General features: G+C 45.9%; 1 protein-coding gene across 3 annotated transcripts in view; it reads left to right on the top strand.

The window, feature by feature from the left end:
• LOC145981701 (techylectin-5A-like) overlaps positions 1–18,815 on the top strand; it is a 268,003-nt gene that overhangs the window by 204,363 nt on the left and 44,825 nt on the right. For all 3 annotated transcript variants that reach the window (XM_083115101.1, XM_083115102.1, XM_083115100.1), the window contains one exon: positions 12,982–13,126. In XM_083115101.1, the coding sequence (XP_082971227.1) occupies positions 12,982–13,126 (145 nt within the window). The remainder of the gene's footprint in view (positions 1–12,981; positions 13,127–18,815) is intronic.

The raw sequence follows: 18,815 nt of genomic DNA, 5'->3' as shown, positions 1-18,815 counted from the left end.
GGACTCGAACCCGGGTCTCTGGCATACATCTCTACGCTGGGAGGAACCAGGCAACGTCGAAGTCTACTGTGTTTCAAAGGCAACAGATCCCGTTGCAGTAGCATTGGCAGAGACGATTCCACGCAGGTAAACCAGCGATAGCGAAAGATCAGGTGAGGCCAGGCCGGCTCGGTAGCTCAGTGGTGTCGACCTCCGTGGCGAAGTGGTTAGCAGAGCGCGCTACAACGCCAGGGGTTCCGGGTTCGAGTCCCGGGTAAGGCATGGGTATTTGTGTTTGTCCAGATGATAAGAAACTGAGAAACTGTAACAATTGAAAAGTGTAAAAGTGAGAAAAAGTGTGAAAAAAAAGTGGTTAAAGCAATGGCACGGTATGCCAGAGACCCGTGTTCGAGTCCTGGTCGAGCCTGCATTTTTCGCTGAAACTTTCTACGTAGTACAACTCCTGTGTGTGCCTAATCTAGAATTAAGTAGTTAAGTTCAATGAGGGAGAAACCGAAAGTCTGGACATGACAAGGAGTGGCAGGCCATCAACGTCGTTGACCGACGACAACCGCCACAGGGATGATGAGCTCATTCGAGAGGATAGACGCAACACCATCCAGTAAATTTCTGATGCAGTGCACATGTCCTATGGGTCTGCACATGCAATGATTGAGAGTTTGGGATACCATTGTGTTGCTGATTGTTTGTCTGGTTTGGAAAGGGAGGTTCAGTATGAATGAAATTGGTTCAGTATTGGGTGCTTGAAAAAGATGGGGAAAATTCGACGATTGGGAACGGGGACCCGTATGCTTTATTTGTGACATCCAACTTTCTACCGATTTCCCTTCATAAAATGTTCATTTCATAATCGGGGAGGAGAAAGAAAAGATTAAAACAAGAGGATGGACCGGCATGTGATTGTAAAAGGTTGTCCTTTAGTCGACATACTTTCTTTTGTTTGGAACAAGTCTGCTGTAGAAGAACATATAAGATATAAAATATATTTGCTTTTTCCTCAAAATATTTTCCTTTGAATTAAATGTATCTGTCTCCCAAGGACGCACGTTAAGGGCACGTGCCAAACACAGGGTGCTGTGTGCCAGCGAAGTTCAAATTATGCTAGGTATAGAACCATAATGCTAGGGTTGGTATCACTGATGAGGAAACCCTCGATGCTTCCTCGAAGGCCATTTAATCGAGCAACCCCCTCCATTCAACACCCCTCGTCGATCCCGCTGTAGGTGGAGCATCGAGGTTCCTCAGCAGCAGGGAAGAGGGAAGATTGATCACTTTCGGTGGAGTGAGCCGCTCCGCAGCGGCTCAGTGATTCATTCCGTGCTCCGAACGGCACGCTCAGTACTGAAGGCTCAGCGATCGGGCAATATTGTTTTGATCGCCTGTGAAGTACGCTCGCTGCAGTGAACCCGTTCAGTAGACATGGCGGAGCAGAAGACGCGGAATCCACGATATGCTACAAATTTGAGAATATTGTTTACATCGTCATAACTAGTGCAGAAATTCATAGTCGCCTACAAGCAAAGAAGTGGCTCTATATTTATAAATATATTATTTATTTAAAGATAAAACGTTATTCGCAAGCTTTTGTTTAACAAAGTAGCCGCGACTTCAAACTAATGTTTATAGCCGAGAGGCATAGCACGGTCAGTATGTACACATCTCAAGGGTCTTGACAGGTCCGTACACAGGATTTTTTAGTGTGTGTGTGTGTGTACTAGGGATGGCCAAACGGATCCGGATCCGAAAAATCCGGATCCGTTCGGATCCGGATCCGGATCCAAAAGTTACGGATCTGGATCCGGATCCGAAAATTCCGGATCCGGATCCGAAAGTTTCGGATCTGGATCCGGATCCGAGAGTTCCGGATCCGCGGATCCGGATCCAAAAGTTACGGATCTGGATCCGGATCCGAAAATTCCGGATCCGGATCCGGGTCTGAAAGTTTCGGATCTGGATCCGGGTCTGAAAGTTTCGGATCTGGATCCGGATCCGAAAGTTCCGGATCCGGGTCCGGAAGATTCGGATCTGGATCCGGATCCGAAAATCCGGATCCGGATCCGAGAGTTTCGTATCTCAATCCCATTATAATATTACCACAACTTAAAAGGTATTATGATCTTCTATTACAAAGAAATTTTTCGTTAGTCCTACAAGAATTTTTTTCAAGTGTTGTTCCTAAAATACTTTGCTACGCATCGGCTAACACACTCGTGCACACATGTCAGAGGTGATTTTGTAAATGCCATTGAAACGAATATGTATTCATTCGAATGTATTGGAAATGAAAACACACATAAATGTGAGACATTCCATTCCAGGATGAAACCTTTAACACATATAACAAGATAGAAATGTTATACAAAAATTATACAATTGTTCTACAGTTACAGTTCTACAAATTAAAATAAAACATTATAATATATGCAGTGTTAAATAATTACAAGGGAGGTTATCTAAGTATCCCCTCCGATTTCCATGAAACTTGGCAGGTGTATAGTGGGGCCCAAAGGCAGAATTACGTGTTTGAAAAAAACTGTTTTAAGGGGCAAAACCCCCTCAAATGTCAAGATGAAGACAAATTGAAGTGAGGATCTGACCCCTGTGTCCCTCTCCGATTTCCATGATACTTGGCAGGTGTATATTGGGGCCCAATGGAAGAAATACGTGTTTTTTTTGTTTCAGCTAAAAAACTGTTTTAGGGGGCAAAACCCCCTTAAATGTCAAGATGAGGACAAATTGAAGTGAGGATCTGACCCCTGTGTCCCCCTCCGATTTCCATAAAACTTGGCAGGTGTATAGTGGGGCCCAATGGAAGAAATACGTTTTTTTTTTTGTTTCAGCTAAAAAACGTGTTTAGAGGGCAAAACCCCCTCAAATGTAAAGATGAGGACAAATTGAGGATCTGACCCCTGTGTCCCCCTCCGATTTCCATGATACTTGGCAGGTGTGTATAAACGGGCCCAAATGAAGAAATTCGTGTTTTTTTTTTGTTTCGGCTAAAAAACTGTTCTAGGGGCAACCCACCCCCCCTCAAATGTCAATATGAGGACAAATTTAAGTGGGCATTTGACTTATGTGTCCCCCTCCGATTTCCATGAAACTTGGCAGGTGTATAGTGGGGCCCAAAGGAAGAAATACGTGTTTTTTTGTTTCAGCTAAAAACTGTTTTAGGGGGCAAAATCCCCTCAAATGTCAGGATGAGGACAAATTGAAGTAAGGATCTGACCCCTGTGTCCCCCTCCGATTTTCATGAAACTTGGCAGGTGTATAGAGGGGCCCAAAGGAAGAAATACGTGTTTTTTTTTTGTTTCGGCTAAAAAAAAAACTGTTTTAGGGGGCAAAACCCGCCTCAAATGTCACGATGAGGACAAATTGACGTGAGGATGATCTGACCCCTGTGTCCCCCTCCGATTCTCATGAAATTTGACAGGTGTATAGAGAGTCCGTATGCCCCTTGTTTCTTCCTATGCCATGTTTACGTGGTTTCGGGGTCAGATCCCCACTTCAATTTCTCCTCATCTTGACATTTGAGGGGGGCGGGGAATGAAAACACACATAAATGTGAGAAATTCCATTCCAGGATGAAACCTTTAACACATATAACAAGATAGAAATGTTATACAAAAATTATACAATTGTTCTACAGTTACAGTTCTACAAATTAAAATAAAGATCTGGATTTCGGATCCGCTAGGATCCGGATCTGACCATCCCTACTATACACCTGCCACGTTTCATGGAAATCGGAGGGGAACACAGGGGTCAGATCCCCACTTCAATTTGTCCTCATCTTGACATTTGAGAGGTGGTTGCGCTCTAGAACAAATTTTTTGCCGAAACAAAAAAAACACGTATTTCTTCATTTGGGCCCTGCAAGTTTCATGGAAATCGGAGGGGGAGACTTAGACCTCCCTTGTAAGTGTATTAATTAATTACAAATCGCGCACGCGCGCACACACGATATATATGTGTGTGTAGGTATATTATATATATCGGGTGGGCTGAAAAGTTCGTAGGCTGACTCATAGATGGCGTTACTAGAATTAAATCCATGTGATTTTTACTTAGTACTAACCTTCAAAATATACGTGTATAAATTTCACAGCATTGCTTTTTGGCGAAAAAAATTACTGTTGAAGCCAAGGCTTGGCTTGATAAACATTATTCGGACTCTGCACCAGGAAAATCAACCGTTGAGAAGTGGTTTGCTAAATTTAAACGAGGCGAAATGAGCATCGAAGACGATGCACGCAGTGGACGCCCCAAAGAGGCTGTTACCGACGAAAACATCAAAAAAGTCCACAAAATAATTTTAAATGATCGTAAAGTGAAGTTGATCGAGATAGCTGAGACTTTAAAAATATCAAAGGAACGTGTTGACATATTGTGCATGAATATTCGAACATGCGAAAGCTGTGTGCAAAATGGGTGCCGTGCGTGCTCACAATCGATCAAAAGCAACAACGTTTTGATGATTCGGAGCAATGTTTAGCGATATTCAACCGTAATAAACACGAATTTTTCCGTCGATATATTACAATGGATGAAACATGGCTCCATATAAACACTCCAGAGTCCAATCGCCAGTCAGCCGAGTGGACTGCACGTGATGAACCGAATATCCAAAGCGTGGAAAGACCCAACAGTCGGCTGGCAAGATTATGGCATCAGTATTCTGGGATGCGCATGGTATTATATTCATCGATTACCTCAAAAAGGGCCAGACCATCAACAGCGATTATTACATAGCGTTGTTGGAGCGTTTAAAGGATGAAATAACGAAAAAAACGGCCCCATTTGAAGAAGAAAAAAGTGCTGTTTCATCAAGACAATGCACCGTGTCACAAATCAATGAAAACGATGGCAAAATTATATGAATTAGACTACGAATTGCTTCCCCATCCACCATATTCTCCAGATCTGGCCCTGATGAAGAGGTAATCGCCGAAACTGAGGCCTATTTTGAGGCTAAAGAGAAATCGTACTATAAAAATGGCATCGAAAAATTGTATGACCGCTATAATCGTTGTATCGCCCTCGAAGGCAACTATATTGAATAATAAAATCGAATTTTGTCAAAAAAATATTTTTTACTTTGTTAGCCTACGAACTTTTCAGCCCAACTGTTATATGTATATTAGCAGGTAACAATATGTTATAAGCACATTGTTACTTTCCAAAGAAGCGCATGTGGGATGGCAAAACGGATCCGGATCCGGATCTGAAAATTCCGGATCCGCGGATCCGGATCCGAAAAATTTTAGGATCCGGATCCTTAGGATCCGGAACCAACCGGATCCGGATTTCGGATCCGGCAGGATCCGGATCTGGCCATCCCTAGTGTGTACCCGTAGAGAAAGGCTATAGTTTAAATGTTTTTATTAAGTGTTACAGTTTAATTAATTCTTGCTTTCTATTATTAATGATCAATAAGATTTCAGACTTATTTTAGTCTTACATTCGTGTTCTATCATAATTTTGTTTATGTTGCTGTAAGGCCTGTACCCAGGATTTTTTAAAGGAGGAGGAGGTAGATCCGAAAATGTTTAACAAAGAGAAGATCAGAAATCCTGTGGAGTTCATTGAATTGGGGCATTTATTTTGATTTGCTTTTCTTCCGAGTTTGTCTAATCGCGACGATGAGGATGAGCAATGATATGAAATTGATGTGAAGGAACACCTATGCCCAAGCTGGGAATCGAGCCCAGAACCACTTTTCGTCGTACCGCTCTGCTAATCACTCAGCCACGAAGGCCGGCTATGTGTTCTTACCAGGACCACTGAACAACTACGATAATTCTATGTTTTAAAAAAATATGTGTTTGTAAATTAAATGATACGTGTGAGCAATGATTATCAGGGGCGACCCAAGATTAAATTTTTACTCAGGGAAGCTTGATTTTTGCGCCCTCTACTTTCCACCCTGCCACCCCCTCCAAACTTGCTAGTCCTATACACAGGCCGAAAACCCAGAGACTGAACCCAGACGGACTCGAACCCATGCGTCCCGCAGCCGGAGTCAAAAGCACAAAGCTTGCTTGCTTGCTTGAGTTGCTGTTTTAAGTCCACTTTATGCACAGTAAGGCTAATCGGGACTGGACCTACAGTTTAAAGTGGAATCCGAACCACTTGTGCCTCCACCGGGTATCGAACCCGGGACCCCTTGATTACAAGGCAATGACGCTACCACTGCGCCATGGGGGAGGCCCCAAAAGCACAAAGCCTTAGACCGCAAGGCCAGGGAAGAGACTGTTAGAACTTTTAACATTTAAATATTCCATAGTTCGAGGATGGACATGGCTTCTTCCCTGGGTACGGGCCTAGGTCTCGGGCTGTGCTTAAAGTTGTATAATTTAATAGCACTAACGCCACAACTGAATACACACGAAGACTACTATTAAATTAATAAAAATAAATTAAAGTAACAATCATTTGATCTCATTCATCAGGAAGGCCATCGAGAAGTTCGGTCTCAAACAGGTGTACACGGAAGATGGGAAAATAGTGGTCAGGAAAGGTAACACGAAACACTATGTCACATCGTGTAGACAACTGTCAAACCTGTAAAACAATCTAGCCGTAATACGCGAAAAAAACAAGAAAAAACTCTGGGATAGCAGCAAGTGCCTCCTATGTCGCTCGTAGGAAGCGTATTCTACAAGAGCCATGAAAACTAATAATCTAAATATGTTTAATTCTATTTTGCCATTAAAATATTATGTGTTTGTGTCTTCGTCTCAAGCAATAGTGTGTGTAAATGTGTGTGTGATTGTGTGTCGTTGTTTGTGTACTCGTTTCCACCCGATGAAGAGAAGAAATAACCTGGATATGTGTCTTAGAAATTTTCGTGTAAGTCAGGTAAGTGCTTGCCTTGATATATTGTTCGCTTTTTCGATCAAAGAATGTCCCCACAGCTACGTATTCCGATCGGCCGTAGAGAGAGGGGAGGGAAGGAGAAACAGAAGCGCCTTTTTCTTTCAAGAATGGGTGAAAACGTCATGAGAGAGAGCGACCCCTACCCGCCTGACCATCAAACAGTCTCAACCCCCGTTACTCGGTCAAAGACCCACGACACCCTGGTTCGGAAGCAGAGGTTGCCAAATTTATCCGACCTCAGCATAGCACACGCAAACGTTCGTTCTTTAATCCCGAAAATAGACGAACTGAGGTTCGTGGTACGCCAACGTGCTTACGATATCGTAATAATAACGGAAACGTGGCTCTGTAGCGCAGACGGGACGAACGAAATCAACATCCCCGGTTACTCGGTTTTCCGTAACGACAGAAACAAGAAAGAAGGCGGGGGCATTGCCATATTTATCCGCTCGGCGCTGGCAGTAAAATTCGTAGACTTCCGACCATCCGAAGACAATGATATTGAATATATTAGCATGATAGTTAGTGTAAGTGACTTAAAACTTGGCATTTGCGCGTTTTACCGTCCACCAAATGTACCCTATACAAATCTCGCCATCATAGAAGAAATTATTTCAGATAACTATGCCGGTGTAGACACTTTCCTTATGCTAGGCGATTTTAATTGCGACATGCTCAGCACACAAAAAGCGGAGACCCTGTTTCTTAAAGATATTATAAAATCGTATAGTTTAACACAATTGATTGATAAACCCACTAGAATAACAGAATCTTCCGAAACATTGTTAGATTTAATAATTGTTGACAACCCCAACATTGTATCTTCTTTCGAAATCGCGAGTCCAATCGGAACTTCAGACCACTGCTTGACGAGCGTGTCACTGCATTGCGCAAAACCCAGGGATAAAGCCAAGTACGTTACGTACCGAGATTTTAAGAAATTTGAATATGAAAATTTTTGTCTAGATGCTGTAAACATCAATTGGAACGAAACGTTTAAACTTGGAAACATCGATTCTAAAATAGAATTTCTTGAGAAAAATCTCGTCGACCTGTTTAACGTTCACGCCCCATTACGAACGGTTAGGGTGACGAAAGAGCCAGCGCCGTGGCTAACGGATAATCTTAAGCTGCTTATGAAATTGAGGGATGGTGCGCTGCGTAAATACAAGCGAAGCAAATTAATTTTACATTGGGACGAATATAAAAGATTAAGAAATTTTACCACCTCTGTTACGAGGCAAGAGAAGAAAGCTTATTTTTCTTTTATTGTAAATAACAATAAGAGAAATTCAAAAAATATGTGGAATAGCCTGAAAACAATTGGTATCGGTAGCAAACGGAACGCGGGAGAACTTCCGCCTCACCTGAGCAGTCCCTCTGAAATTAATAAACATTTTGCAAATGTCTACGACAGTGTTCCTCGAGACAACGCCATTATTGCAAAGGAGTGCAAGTATTTCTTAGAGAACTCCTTTCAAAACGATGCAGAAGAATTATCCTTTCGCCAGGTTCAAGATTCTGAGGTTGAAAAGGCCGTGTACAGTATTCGATCAAATGCTGCAGGAGTGGACAACATTACGTGCAAAATGCTTAAACTGGCCCTTCCCTTCATACTTACGGCACTCACGCATACCATAAATTTTTCTCTGAAAACCAGCCAATTTCCAAATGCATGGAAAGAAGCTCGAGTTATTCCGCTCCCCAAAAAGCAGACGTTAACCTCTCTAAGCGATTTAAGACCAGTCAGCATTCTATCAATATTTTCAAAAGTCACCGAAAAGATAGTATCTATACAATTAAAAGAGTACATTGCAAAATATAAAATCTTACCTGATTCTCAATCAGGTTTCCGTACTTCTCATAGTACAACCACGGCATTATTATCTGTCATGGACAATATTTTACGTTCGATTAACGATAAAAAACTAACTATACTAGTATTATTAGACCTTTCTAAAGCTTTCGATCTTGTCAATCATAACCTTCTCCTAGCAAAAATGAAATACTACAGTTTTTCGAAGCCTGTAATAAACTGGTTCCAATCATATCTACACGAAAGAAGACAAAGGGTTTTTTACCCTGCTGACACCGGATCATCACCGATAACATTAAATGGAGGAGTCCCGCAAGGTTCCATTCTGGCCCCCCTTTTATACACCTTATACGTCGCTGATATATCAAAGACCATCAGCCATTGTAATATACATTGTTACGCGGATGATACGCAGTTGATGATATCGTCATCACCATCGGATTTGTTAAACAAGATAGATAATCTAAACAATGATTTACATACCCTTAACAAGTGGCTCACTGCAAATGGGCTCGCAATTAACCAGAATAAATGCGTATACACAATTTTAGGCTCTAAGTATTATCTTGAAAAAGTAAATTATGATACAATTAACATCAAAATTAAAAACCAAAACATAATTTATGCACCAACCGTTAAAAATCTAGGCCTTACTTTCGATCCCAAACTTTCCTGGGCAGGGCATATTTCAGCGCAATGCACAAAAGCGCTAACAATAATGAGATCACTCTACAGGAGGAGAGACTTTTTCACTAAAGAAACGAAATTATATCTCATCGAAACTCTAATATATCCTATTTTCGATTACTGTGATGTGGTGTACGGCACGAATTTACAACGTAAAATATCGAACAGAATACAAAAAATACAGAATTCTTGCATTCGTTACGTTCTCTCGATCAGGAGAAATCAGCACATCCTACCCTTGCTCAATACATACAAAATCCTTAACATGTCTAGGCGACGCCTCCTGCATCAGTGTTCTACAATATATAAAGTATTAAAATTGCAAACACCTAGCTATCTCCACGAGAAACTGGCATTTAGAAATTCCATACATCAATACAATACTAGAGGTCGGCGAAAAATCGACATTCCCCGCCACTCTGCTGTCAGTTTCGAAGGCTCCTTCTCCCTCTGGTCTGCAAATGTTTGGAATGCTCTTCCCGATTATATTTCTTTTGCTACAACACCCAAAAACTTCAAAGAACAAGTCGTATTATTTTTATTGCAAAGGCAACAATTGAGCATTAGCTCGTACGGTTAAGCAACAGGAATCAAGTAAAGTAAAACCATGTATTTTGCAAACACTTATCTGACACAACGAATATTTATTTCATCCTGTGTGCATGCTATTTTAGTATCGATTTGGAAATTGCGTATGTACACGTGTGTATGTGTGTGTGTGTGTGTGTGTGTGTGTTAATGTATCTGTCATTGTATTCTCTTATAATTTTATTATTTTTCATTTATGTCAAATTCATTCATGTTATGTTATCTGATTTCAGTATTATTCAGTATTATAAATGTATGTATTGTAACTTTTATTCACCAGAGTTAGGTGGTAGAGCAGCCCAGGGCTGAATCTCGCTCTGTAGTAAATAAAAAGACTTTTCAATTCAATTCAATTCAATTTTACTTCGGTTTATAAATCAAATCGACCAATTGTTGTCATTGTTGTTGTTGTTATTATTATTATTAGTATTATTATTATTATTATTATTATTATTATTGCATCCAAAGTAAATATATAAACACAAGATGTATCACGTCTGTCGCTCTCGTCTTCTTCAGTTTCGATTACAATACCAGTACCGTTGTGTTCCTTCGTAATAAAACTGAATTATCGCAGAATGTTCCTCTTTCATTTTAATCTGCTATTCTAACAAGGAAAATAAAATTATCGGACTCTAGTATATTACACAAGGGGGAAAGGAAAACTATAAGGCCGATGATGAACCAACTACGTAAAAATAGTCATTTCGTAGCACATAACTGACAGCATTACGAAATAATTCTCCTCCTAGAGAATTTTCTGCTTCTGGGAAATCCATCGCTGTTCCAAAGCTTTGCGATTAACATCTACCAAGAGAAAGATGCGATAAACGAAACCTGTCTCGTCAGCATGAAATGACTGGCACTTCCTTGGTCCTGAATGCTCGCCGACAGGAGATAAATTTAGTACAAGAACATTCCCTTTTCCTCTTCATCTCTTGTTTGCAAGAATTTATGTAAAAAAAAATTATATAATTGAAATGGACTTCCAATGTTGTGGCAGGAACTGAAATCCGGTACCAAACTGATTTGCCGGAACGGAGTATCGGTGCTTCCGGCTCACTTCATCCACTGGCCCCATCACGTGGTGGAGGCGGATCTGACTTTAAACTGTAACTCCAGTACCGATTAGCTTATCTGTGCATAAAATGGGCTTAAAACATCTCTAAAACCTGACAAAAATAAACGGTAAAAGGATCCTAAAAAGACGGTTATCCGTTGCAAACTTTTAACAACAGCGCAGCCAAGCTTGCTGTCCAAGACGACGGCAATGTTGCTCTTTTGTCTGCAGCAGACGAAAATCGACCGTGGAATGCGATCACTGAGCTGAAGCGTTCGAAGAAATTCCAGTGTGCCGGTGATTGCTCACAAGTGAGCCGCTCCGTATCGCCTCAGTCCTACGAATGCAGCCATTGTCGCCTTTGGCTGGCCATGGAACAAGCGAATGATAGCGTACAGTAGCGAACCTAGTCAAATGTACGCACATTGCGCTCATAATTTTATAACGCACATTAAACTCCTAAAAAAAGTAGAAGCCTGGAAATAAGTGTAAATAAACTGTAGGAAGTTCCTCACTTCCTACATGGTGGAATAGCCCTTGTTATGGAGTAAATAAGATTGGCTAAGAAGCTAATAACCGATAGTGTATGGCCGCCACAGATACAGGTCGGAGACAGGGTGCAGATTTCTCTGCCAGCAAAAGTGGTTTTTGTGAGGGAAAAACGAAAGCCACTGCCTCGAGACTATATAGTCTTCGGGAGGGTTCAATGTCAGCTGGAGTTACAGGCGCCGGAGTTCAGGTTTTTAGCACCGCAGCTAAACATGTCCCAGGAGGACGGACTATGACATGGATTGCAAAGAGAACACAGCGCACATGTAGCACTCTGTTCTCCTGAACTGTAACCTCTAGTGTTGGGCGATATATCGTCCAGACGATATATCGCGATATTAAGAAAATATCGTCCAGACAATATATCGCGGTATTGTAAAAAAAAAATATCGTCCAGACGATATATCGAGATATTGAAAAAATATCATCCAGGCGGTATCAACTAGACGATATATCGTCACGATATTTTGGCGATATATATCGTGTCGGCGATATATAGTCTCGATGTTTTAGCGATATATATCGTGTCAGCGATAGATATGTGAAGATATCTTGGAGACGATATATCGCCGATATCACGTTACGGAAAAATATCGTATCGTCTGTGACGACATTTTCTTGACGGTATATCTGGCCTCCCCGATGGCGCAGTGGTAGCCTCGACACCTTGTAATCAAGGGGTCCCGGCTTCAATACCCAGTGGAGGCATTTAGTGGTACGGATCCCACTTTAAACTGTAGGTCCAGTCCCGATTAGCCTTACTGTGCATAAAATCGACTTAAAACACCAACAACGATCTTGACGATATATCGTAATATCAAATTTCCGATATCGTCCATCGTAACCTCGTAAATAGACGTTACGTCAGAAACTTATAATAATCATTTCTCTGTGAATCCATCAACTCAGTGGTCAAAAACGTATGAAAATTAAAGCCAATGCAGTATTCGGACAGTTAATTCAAGAAGTTAAAAAAGATCCGAATTATTGTTGTAACAATTTTAGTCTGATGTTTTTATAAACAATATCGAACTAGATTTTGTTATCGACAGTTAGATGCAATGTTAATGATTGTAACTGATGTGTGACGTAAAAGAACCTAACTCAATCAATCAATTAAGAGTGTTCGAAACGTATGTTTTGAAAACTTTAAAGCTAATAATAATTATGCAGGAAGAGTTGAGCAAATCAGGACGTCCATATTTGCTTGGAATGTCAGAACTAGAACAGCTGAGTACTTTATGTGAATTTATATGCACGTCTATTGTCGTCCGGTATTTAGTTATATGCGCTGTCGATTTTCTGAAAGCCTTTCATTAACGAAACTTGTGTTATATCTTTCTTATCTGCCTTGATGACAATGCTTTCTTTAATATACTCTTATCCGAAAATTCGTTGCTTTCAGATATTCTGTGACATGGATACCGATGGAGGCGGTTGGACTGTTTTCCAGCGCAGAGGGAATTACCCGGCTCCGAGGACAGACTTCTTCAGGAGCTGGTTGGACTACAAGTGGGGCTTCGGGGATCTGGAGAAGGAATTCTGGTTGGGTACGTATGAGTGGGTGTCGTGTGACGGCAGGATGCGCACAGCTGCCATGTTTTCGGCCAATTTTATTTGTCGCTTTCAAGGAAATATCCATCACGTAGCGTTCGTTATATCTGTACCAGCTGCACGTTTGTTTTGAATCATGAATATCTGCGTTAGTATCTCCCGCCCTCCTGCTTACAAGAACTGGCCTCAGTCATGGCTGCTCGAGGCCGTAATGTAACAGTTTGTGACAAGTCGGTGTATTTTGACCATTTAGTGTTGCTCTTCTGCAATTTTTTGCTAATGGTGACGATGAGGAGTAAGTGATGATCACACGAAATGGATGAATATGCACTATTCAGCAATCAATACTCTTGTAGAAAGCAGCATTTCCTCTCAATATCTATTTCCTACTTATTCCCATTTCTGTATTGCCATCGCAACAAAAACACACTCATACCGTACCCAGGATTTGAACCTGGCATTCCCTAGAGTTGTAGCAATTGATGTATGTTTAGAGACGTATTGCAGGCGAATTGTACGTTTCCAATTAGTTTTTCTATATATTTATTGAGACGCATACTTAAACATAGCTATAGTTAATAGTTTTGTATCACTAGTCAGAATTCAGATAAGTCTAAAATCTGTGACTAACGTTGGGTTTGTCTTTTTTGGAACTACTACTTTGACTTCCGTGTAACTTGACTGCCCAATTTTCCAGGATAACAGAACTTGATTAACCCATTGCGTAAATTCGTCACTAGTAGTAGCAAATACCATAGGATGAGGACAAAAAATCGTACAAATGAAGAGTTCATATGATTAACAGACCGATTTGGCTATACTTAAAACTATGTCAAGATGCCCATATGAGTCAATTGCCTCAAGTTTGCTACGCTGTCAAATCCAAGGAATCCTGAATTCTAGTATACAAATGAAGATCCATTAACAGACTAATTTGGCTACACTTAAAACTATATCAAGTTGTCCATATAAGCCTATTGTCCAATTGTGCTACACTGTCAAAATCCCAAGAATCCCGAATTCTAGTGTACAAATGAAGAACCCTCAACAGACTGATTTGGCTATGTGTACAAAAGCTGCATCTGTTAGTCTGTTGTCTATAAGCCTGCTAAAAATATAGCCCTTCTGCTTACACAGTAGTACACTGTAATATATGCTTAAATAATAAAATACAAGATAAACTTTGGTAATACCCTGTAGTTGCTAACATGGTCAAAACGTTTGTGATATGCTGTAGCTCAGTACTGCTGTCAGAAAAAATCAATAATCGGTCTGTTGACCGGACATGAGTTGGCACTTCAATTGGAAAAACCCCAAATTGGAAAAAAAACACGGTAATGTTTTGACTCCGTCGCCCAGACAATAGACTGAGTATTGGGAAAGACCCCACGGTAATGTTTTGACTCCCTCACCCGGACAACAGACCAAAGCAGTAGAATTCTATGCTCTGAACAATATCAGCCCAGGTCGGACTTTGAAAATATTCACCGCAGATGCGAAGTCCAACTTCTGACTGTAATACAGCTGATATCAGCTGATGGCTCCCGGGTTCTATACCCGGTGGAGTGAAGGCCTCCCCCGATGGCGCAGCGCTAGTGTCGTCGCCTTGCAATCAAAGGGGTCACGGGTTCTATACCCGGTGGAGTGAAGGCCTCCCCCGATGGCGCAGCGCTAGTGTCGCCGCCTTGTAATCAAGGGGGACCCGGATTCTATACCCGGTGGAGTGAAGACCTCCCCCGATGGCGCAGCGCTAGTGTCGTCGCCTTGTAATCAAGGGGGTACCGGGTTCTATACCCGGTGGAGTGAAGGCCTCCCCCGATGGCGCAGCGCTAATGTCGTCGCCTTGTAATCAAGGGGGTACCGGGTTCTATACCCGGTGGAGTGAAGGCCTCCCCCGATGGCGCAGCGCTAGTGTCGCCGCCTTGTAATCAAGGGGGTCCCGGGTTCTATACCCGATGGAGTGAAGACCTCCCCCGATGGCGCAGCGCCAGTGTCGTCGCCCTGTAATCAAGGGGGTCACGGGTTCTATACCCGGTGGAGTGAAGGCCTCCCCCGATGGCGCAGCGCAAGTGTCGTCGCCTTGTAATCAAGGGGGTCCCGGGTTCTATACCCGGTGGAGTGAAGGCCTCCCCCGATGGCGCAGCGCTAGTGTCGCCGCCTTGTAATCAAGGGGGTCCCGGGTTCTATACCCGGTGGAGTGAAGGCCTCCCCCGATGGCGCAGCGCTAGTGTCGTCGCCTTGTAATCAAGGGGGTCCCGGGTTCTATACCCGGTGGAGTGAAGGCCTCCCCCGATGGCGCAGCGCTAGTGTCGCCGCCTTGTAATCAAGGGGGTCCCGGGTTCTATACCCGGTGGAGTGAAGGCCTCCCCCGATGGCGCAGCGCAAGTGTCGTCGCCTTGTAATCAAGGGGGTCCCGGGTTCTATACCCGGTGGAGTGAAGGCCTCCCCCGATGGCGCAGCGCTAGTGTCGCCGCCTTGTAATCAAGGGGGTCCCGGGTTCTATACCCGGTGGAGTGAAGACCTCCCCCGATGGCGCAGCGCAAGTGTCGTCGCCTTGTAATCAAGGGGGTCCCGGATTCTATACCCGGTGGAGTGAAGGCCTCCCCCGATGGCGCAACGCTAGTGTCGTCGCCTTGTAATCAAGGGGGTCCCGGGTTCTATACCCGGTGGAGTGAAGGCCTCCCCCGATGGCGCAGCGCAAGTGTCGTCGCCTTGTAATCAAGGGGGTCCCGGGTTCTATACCCGGTGGAGTGAAGACCTCCCCCGATGGCGCAGCGCAAGTGTCGTCGCCTTGTAATCAAGGGGGTCCCGGGTTCTATACCCGGTGGAGTGAAGGCCTCCCCCGATGGCGCAGCGCTAGTGTCGCCGCCTTGTAGTCAAGGGGGTCCCGGGTTCTATACCCGGTGGAGTGAAGGCCTCCCCCGATGGCGCAGCGCAAGTGTCGTCGCCTTGTAATCAAGGGGGTCCCGGGTTCTATACCCGGTGGAGTGAAGGCCTCCCCCGATGGCGCAGCGCTAGTGTCGTCGCCTAGTAATCAAGGGGGTCCCGGGTTCTATACCCGGTGGAGTGAAGACCTCCCCCGATGGCGCAGCGCAAGTGTCGTCGCCTTGTAATCAAGGGGGTCCCGGGTTCTATACCCGGTGGAGTGAAGGCCTCCCCCGATGGCGCAGCGCTAGTGTCGCCGCCTTGTAATCAAGGGGGTCCCGGGTTCTATACCCGGTGGAGTGAAGACCTCCCCCGATGGCGCAGCGCCAGTGTCGTCGCCCTGTAATCAAGGGGGTCACGGGTTCTATACCCGGTGGAGTGAAGGCCTCCCCCGATGGCGCAGCGCTAGTGTCGCCGCCTTGTAATCAAGGGGGTCCCGGGTTCTATACCCGGTGGAGTGAAGACCTCCCCCGATGGCGCAGCGCCAGTGTCGTCGCCCTGTAATCAAGGGGGTCCCGGGTTCTATACCCGGTGGAGTGAAGGCCTCCCCCGATGGCGCAGCGCTAGTGTCGCCGCCTTGTAATCAAGGGGGTCCCGGGTTCTATACCCGGTGGAGTGAAGACCTCCCCCGATGGCGCAGCGCCAGTGTCGTCGCCCTGTAATCAAGGGGGTCCCGGGTTCTATACCCGGTGGAGTGAAGGCCTCCCCCGATGGCGCAGCGCCAGTGTCGTCGCCCTGTAATCAAGGGGGTCACGGGTTCTATACCCGGTGGAGTGAAGGCCTCCCCCGATGGCGCAGCGCTAGTGTCGTCGCCTTGTAATCAAGGGGGTACCGGGTTCTATACCCGGTGGAGTGAAGGCCTCCCCCGATGGCGCAGCGCCAGTGTCGTCGCCCTGTAATCAAGGGGGTCCCGGGTTCTATACCCGGTGGAGTGAAGGCCTCCCCCGATGGCGCAGCGCTAGTGTCGCCGCCTTGTAATCAAGGGGGTCCCGGGTTCTATACCCGGTGGAGTGAAGGCCTCCCCCGATGGCGCAGCGCTAGTGTCGCCGCCTTGTAATCAAGGGGGTCCCGGGTTCTATACCCGGTGGAGTGAAGGCCTCCCCCGATGGCGCAGCGCTAGTGTCGTCGCCTTGCAATCAAAGGGGTCACGGGTTCTATACCCGGTGGAGTGAAGGCCTCCCCCGATGGCGCAGCGCTAGTGTCGCCGCCTTGTAATCAAGGGGGACCCGGATTCTATACCCGGTGGAGTGAAGACCTCCCCCGATGGCGCAGCGCTAGTGTCGTCGCCTTGTAATCAAGGGGGTACCGGGTTCTATACCCGGTGGAGTGAAGGCCTCCCCCGATGGCGCAGCGCTAATGTCGTCGCCTTGTAATCAAGGGGGTACCGGGTTCTATACCCGGTGGAGTGAAGGCCTCCCCCGATGGCGCAGCGCTAGTGTCGCCGCCTTGTAATCAAGGGGGTCCCGGGTTCTATACCCGATGGAGTGAAGACCTCCCCCGATGGCGCAGCGCCAGTGTCGTCGCCCTGTAATCAAGGGGGTCCCGGGTTCTATTCCCGGTGGAGTGAAGGCCTCCCCCGATGGCGCAGCGCAAGTGTCGTCGCCTTGTAATCAAGGGGGTCCCGGGTTCTATACCCGGTGGAGTGAAGGCCTCCCCCGATGGCGCAGCGCTAGTGTCGCCGCCTTGTAATCAAGGGGGTCCCGGGTTCTATACCCGGTGGAGTGAAGGCCTCCCCCGATGGCGCAGCGCTAGTGTCGTCGCCTTGTAATCAAGGGGGTCCCGGGTTCTATACCCGGTGGAGTGAAGACCTCCCCCGATGGCGCAGCGCAAGTGTCGTCGCCTTGTAATCAAGGGGGTCCCGGATTCTATACCCGGTGGAGTGAAGGCCTCCCCCGATGGCGCAACGCTAGTGTCGTCGCCTTGTAATCAAGGGGGTCCCGGGTTCTATACCCGGTGGAGTGAAGGCCTCCCCCGATGGCGCAGCGCAAGTGTCGTCGCCTTGTAATCAAGGGGGTCCCGGGTTCTATACCCGGTGGAGTGAAGACCTCCCCCGATGGCGCAGCGCAAGTGTCGTCGCCTTGTAATCAAGGGGGTCCCGGGTTCTATACCCGGTGGAGTGAAGGCCTCCCCCGATGGCGCAGCGCTAGTGTCGCCGCCTTGTAGTCAAGGGGGTCCCGGGTTCTATACCCGGTGGAGTGAAGGCCTCCCCCGATGGCGCAGCGCAAGTGTCGTCGCCTTGTAATCAAGGGGGTCCCGGGTTCTATACCCGGTGGAGTGAAGGCCTCCCCCGATGGCGCAGCGCTAGTGTCGTCGCCTAGTAATCAAGGGGGTCCCGGGTTCTATACCCGGTGGAGTGAAGACCTCCCCCGATGGCGCAGCGCAAGTGTCGTCGCCTTGTAATCAAGGGGGTCCCGGGTTCTATACCCGGTGGAGTGAAGGCCTCCCCCGATGGCGCAGCGCTAGTGTCGCCGCCTTGTAATCAAGGGGGTCCCGGGTTCTATACCCGGTGGAGTGAAGACCTCCCCCGATGGCGCAGCGCCAGTGTCGTCGCCCTGTAATCAAGGGGGTCACGGGTTCTATACCCGGTGGAGTGAAGGCCTCCCCCGATGGCGCAGCGCTAGTGTCGCCGCCTTGTAATCAAGGGGGTCCCGGGTTCTATACCCGGTGGAGTGAAGACCTCCCCCGATGGCGCAGCGCCAGTGTCGTCGCCCTGTAATCAAGGGGGTCCCGGGTTCTATACCCGGTGGAGTGAAGGCCTCC

This window comes from Lepisma saccharinum, chromosome 30 (genome assembly GCF_977018435.1).
Source record: "Lepisma saccharinum chromosome 30, izLepSacc3.1, whole genome shotgun sequence".
Taxonomy (NCBI): domain Eukaryota; kingdom Metazoa; phylum Arthropoda; class Insecta; order Zygentoma; family Lepismatidae; genus Lepisma; species Lepisma saccharinum.
This window is presented reverse-complemented; position numbering and strand designations above follow the sequence as displayed.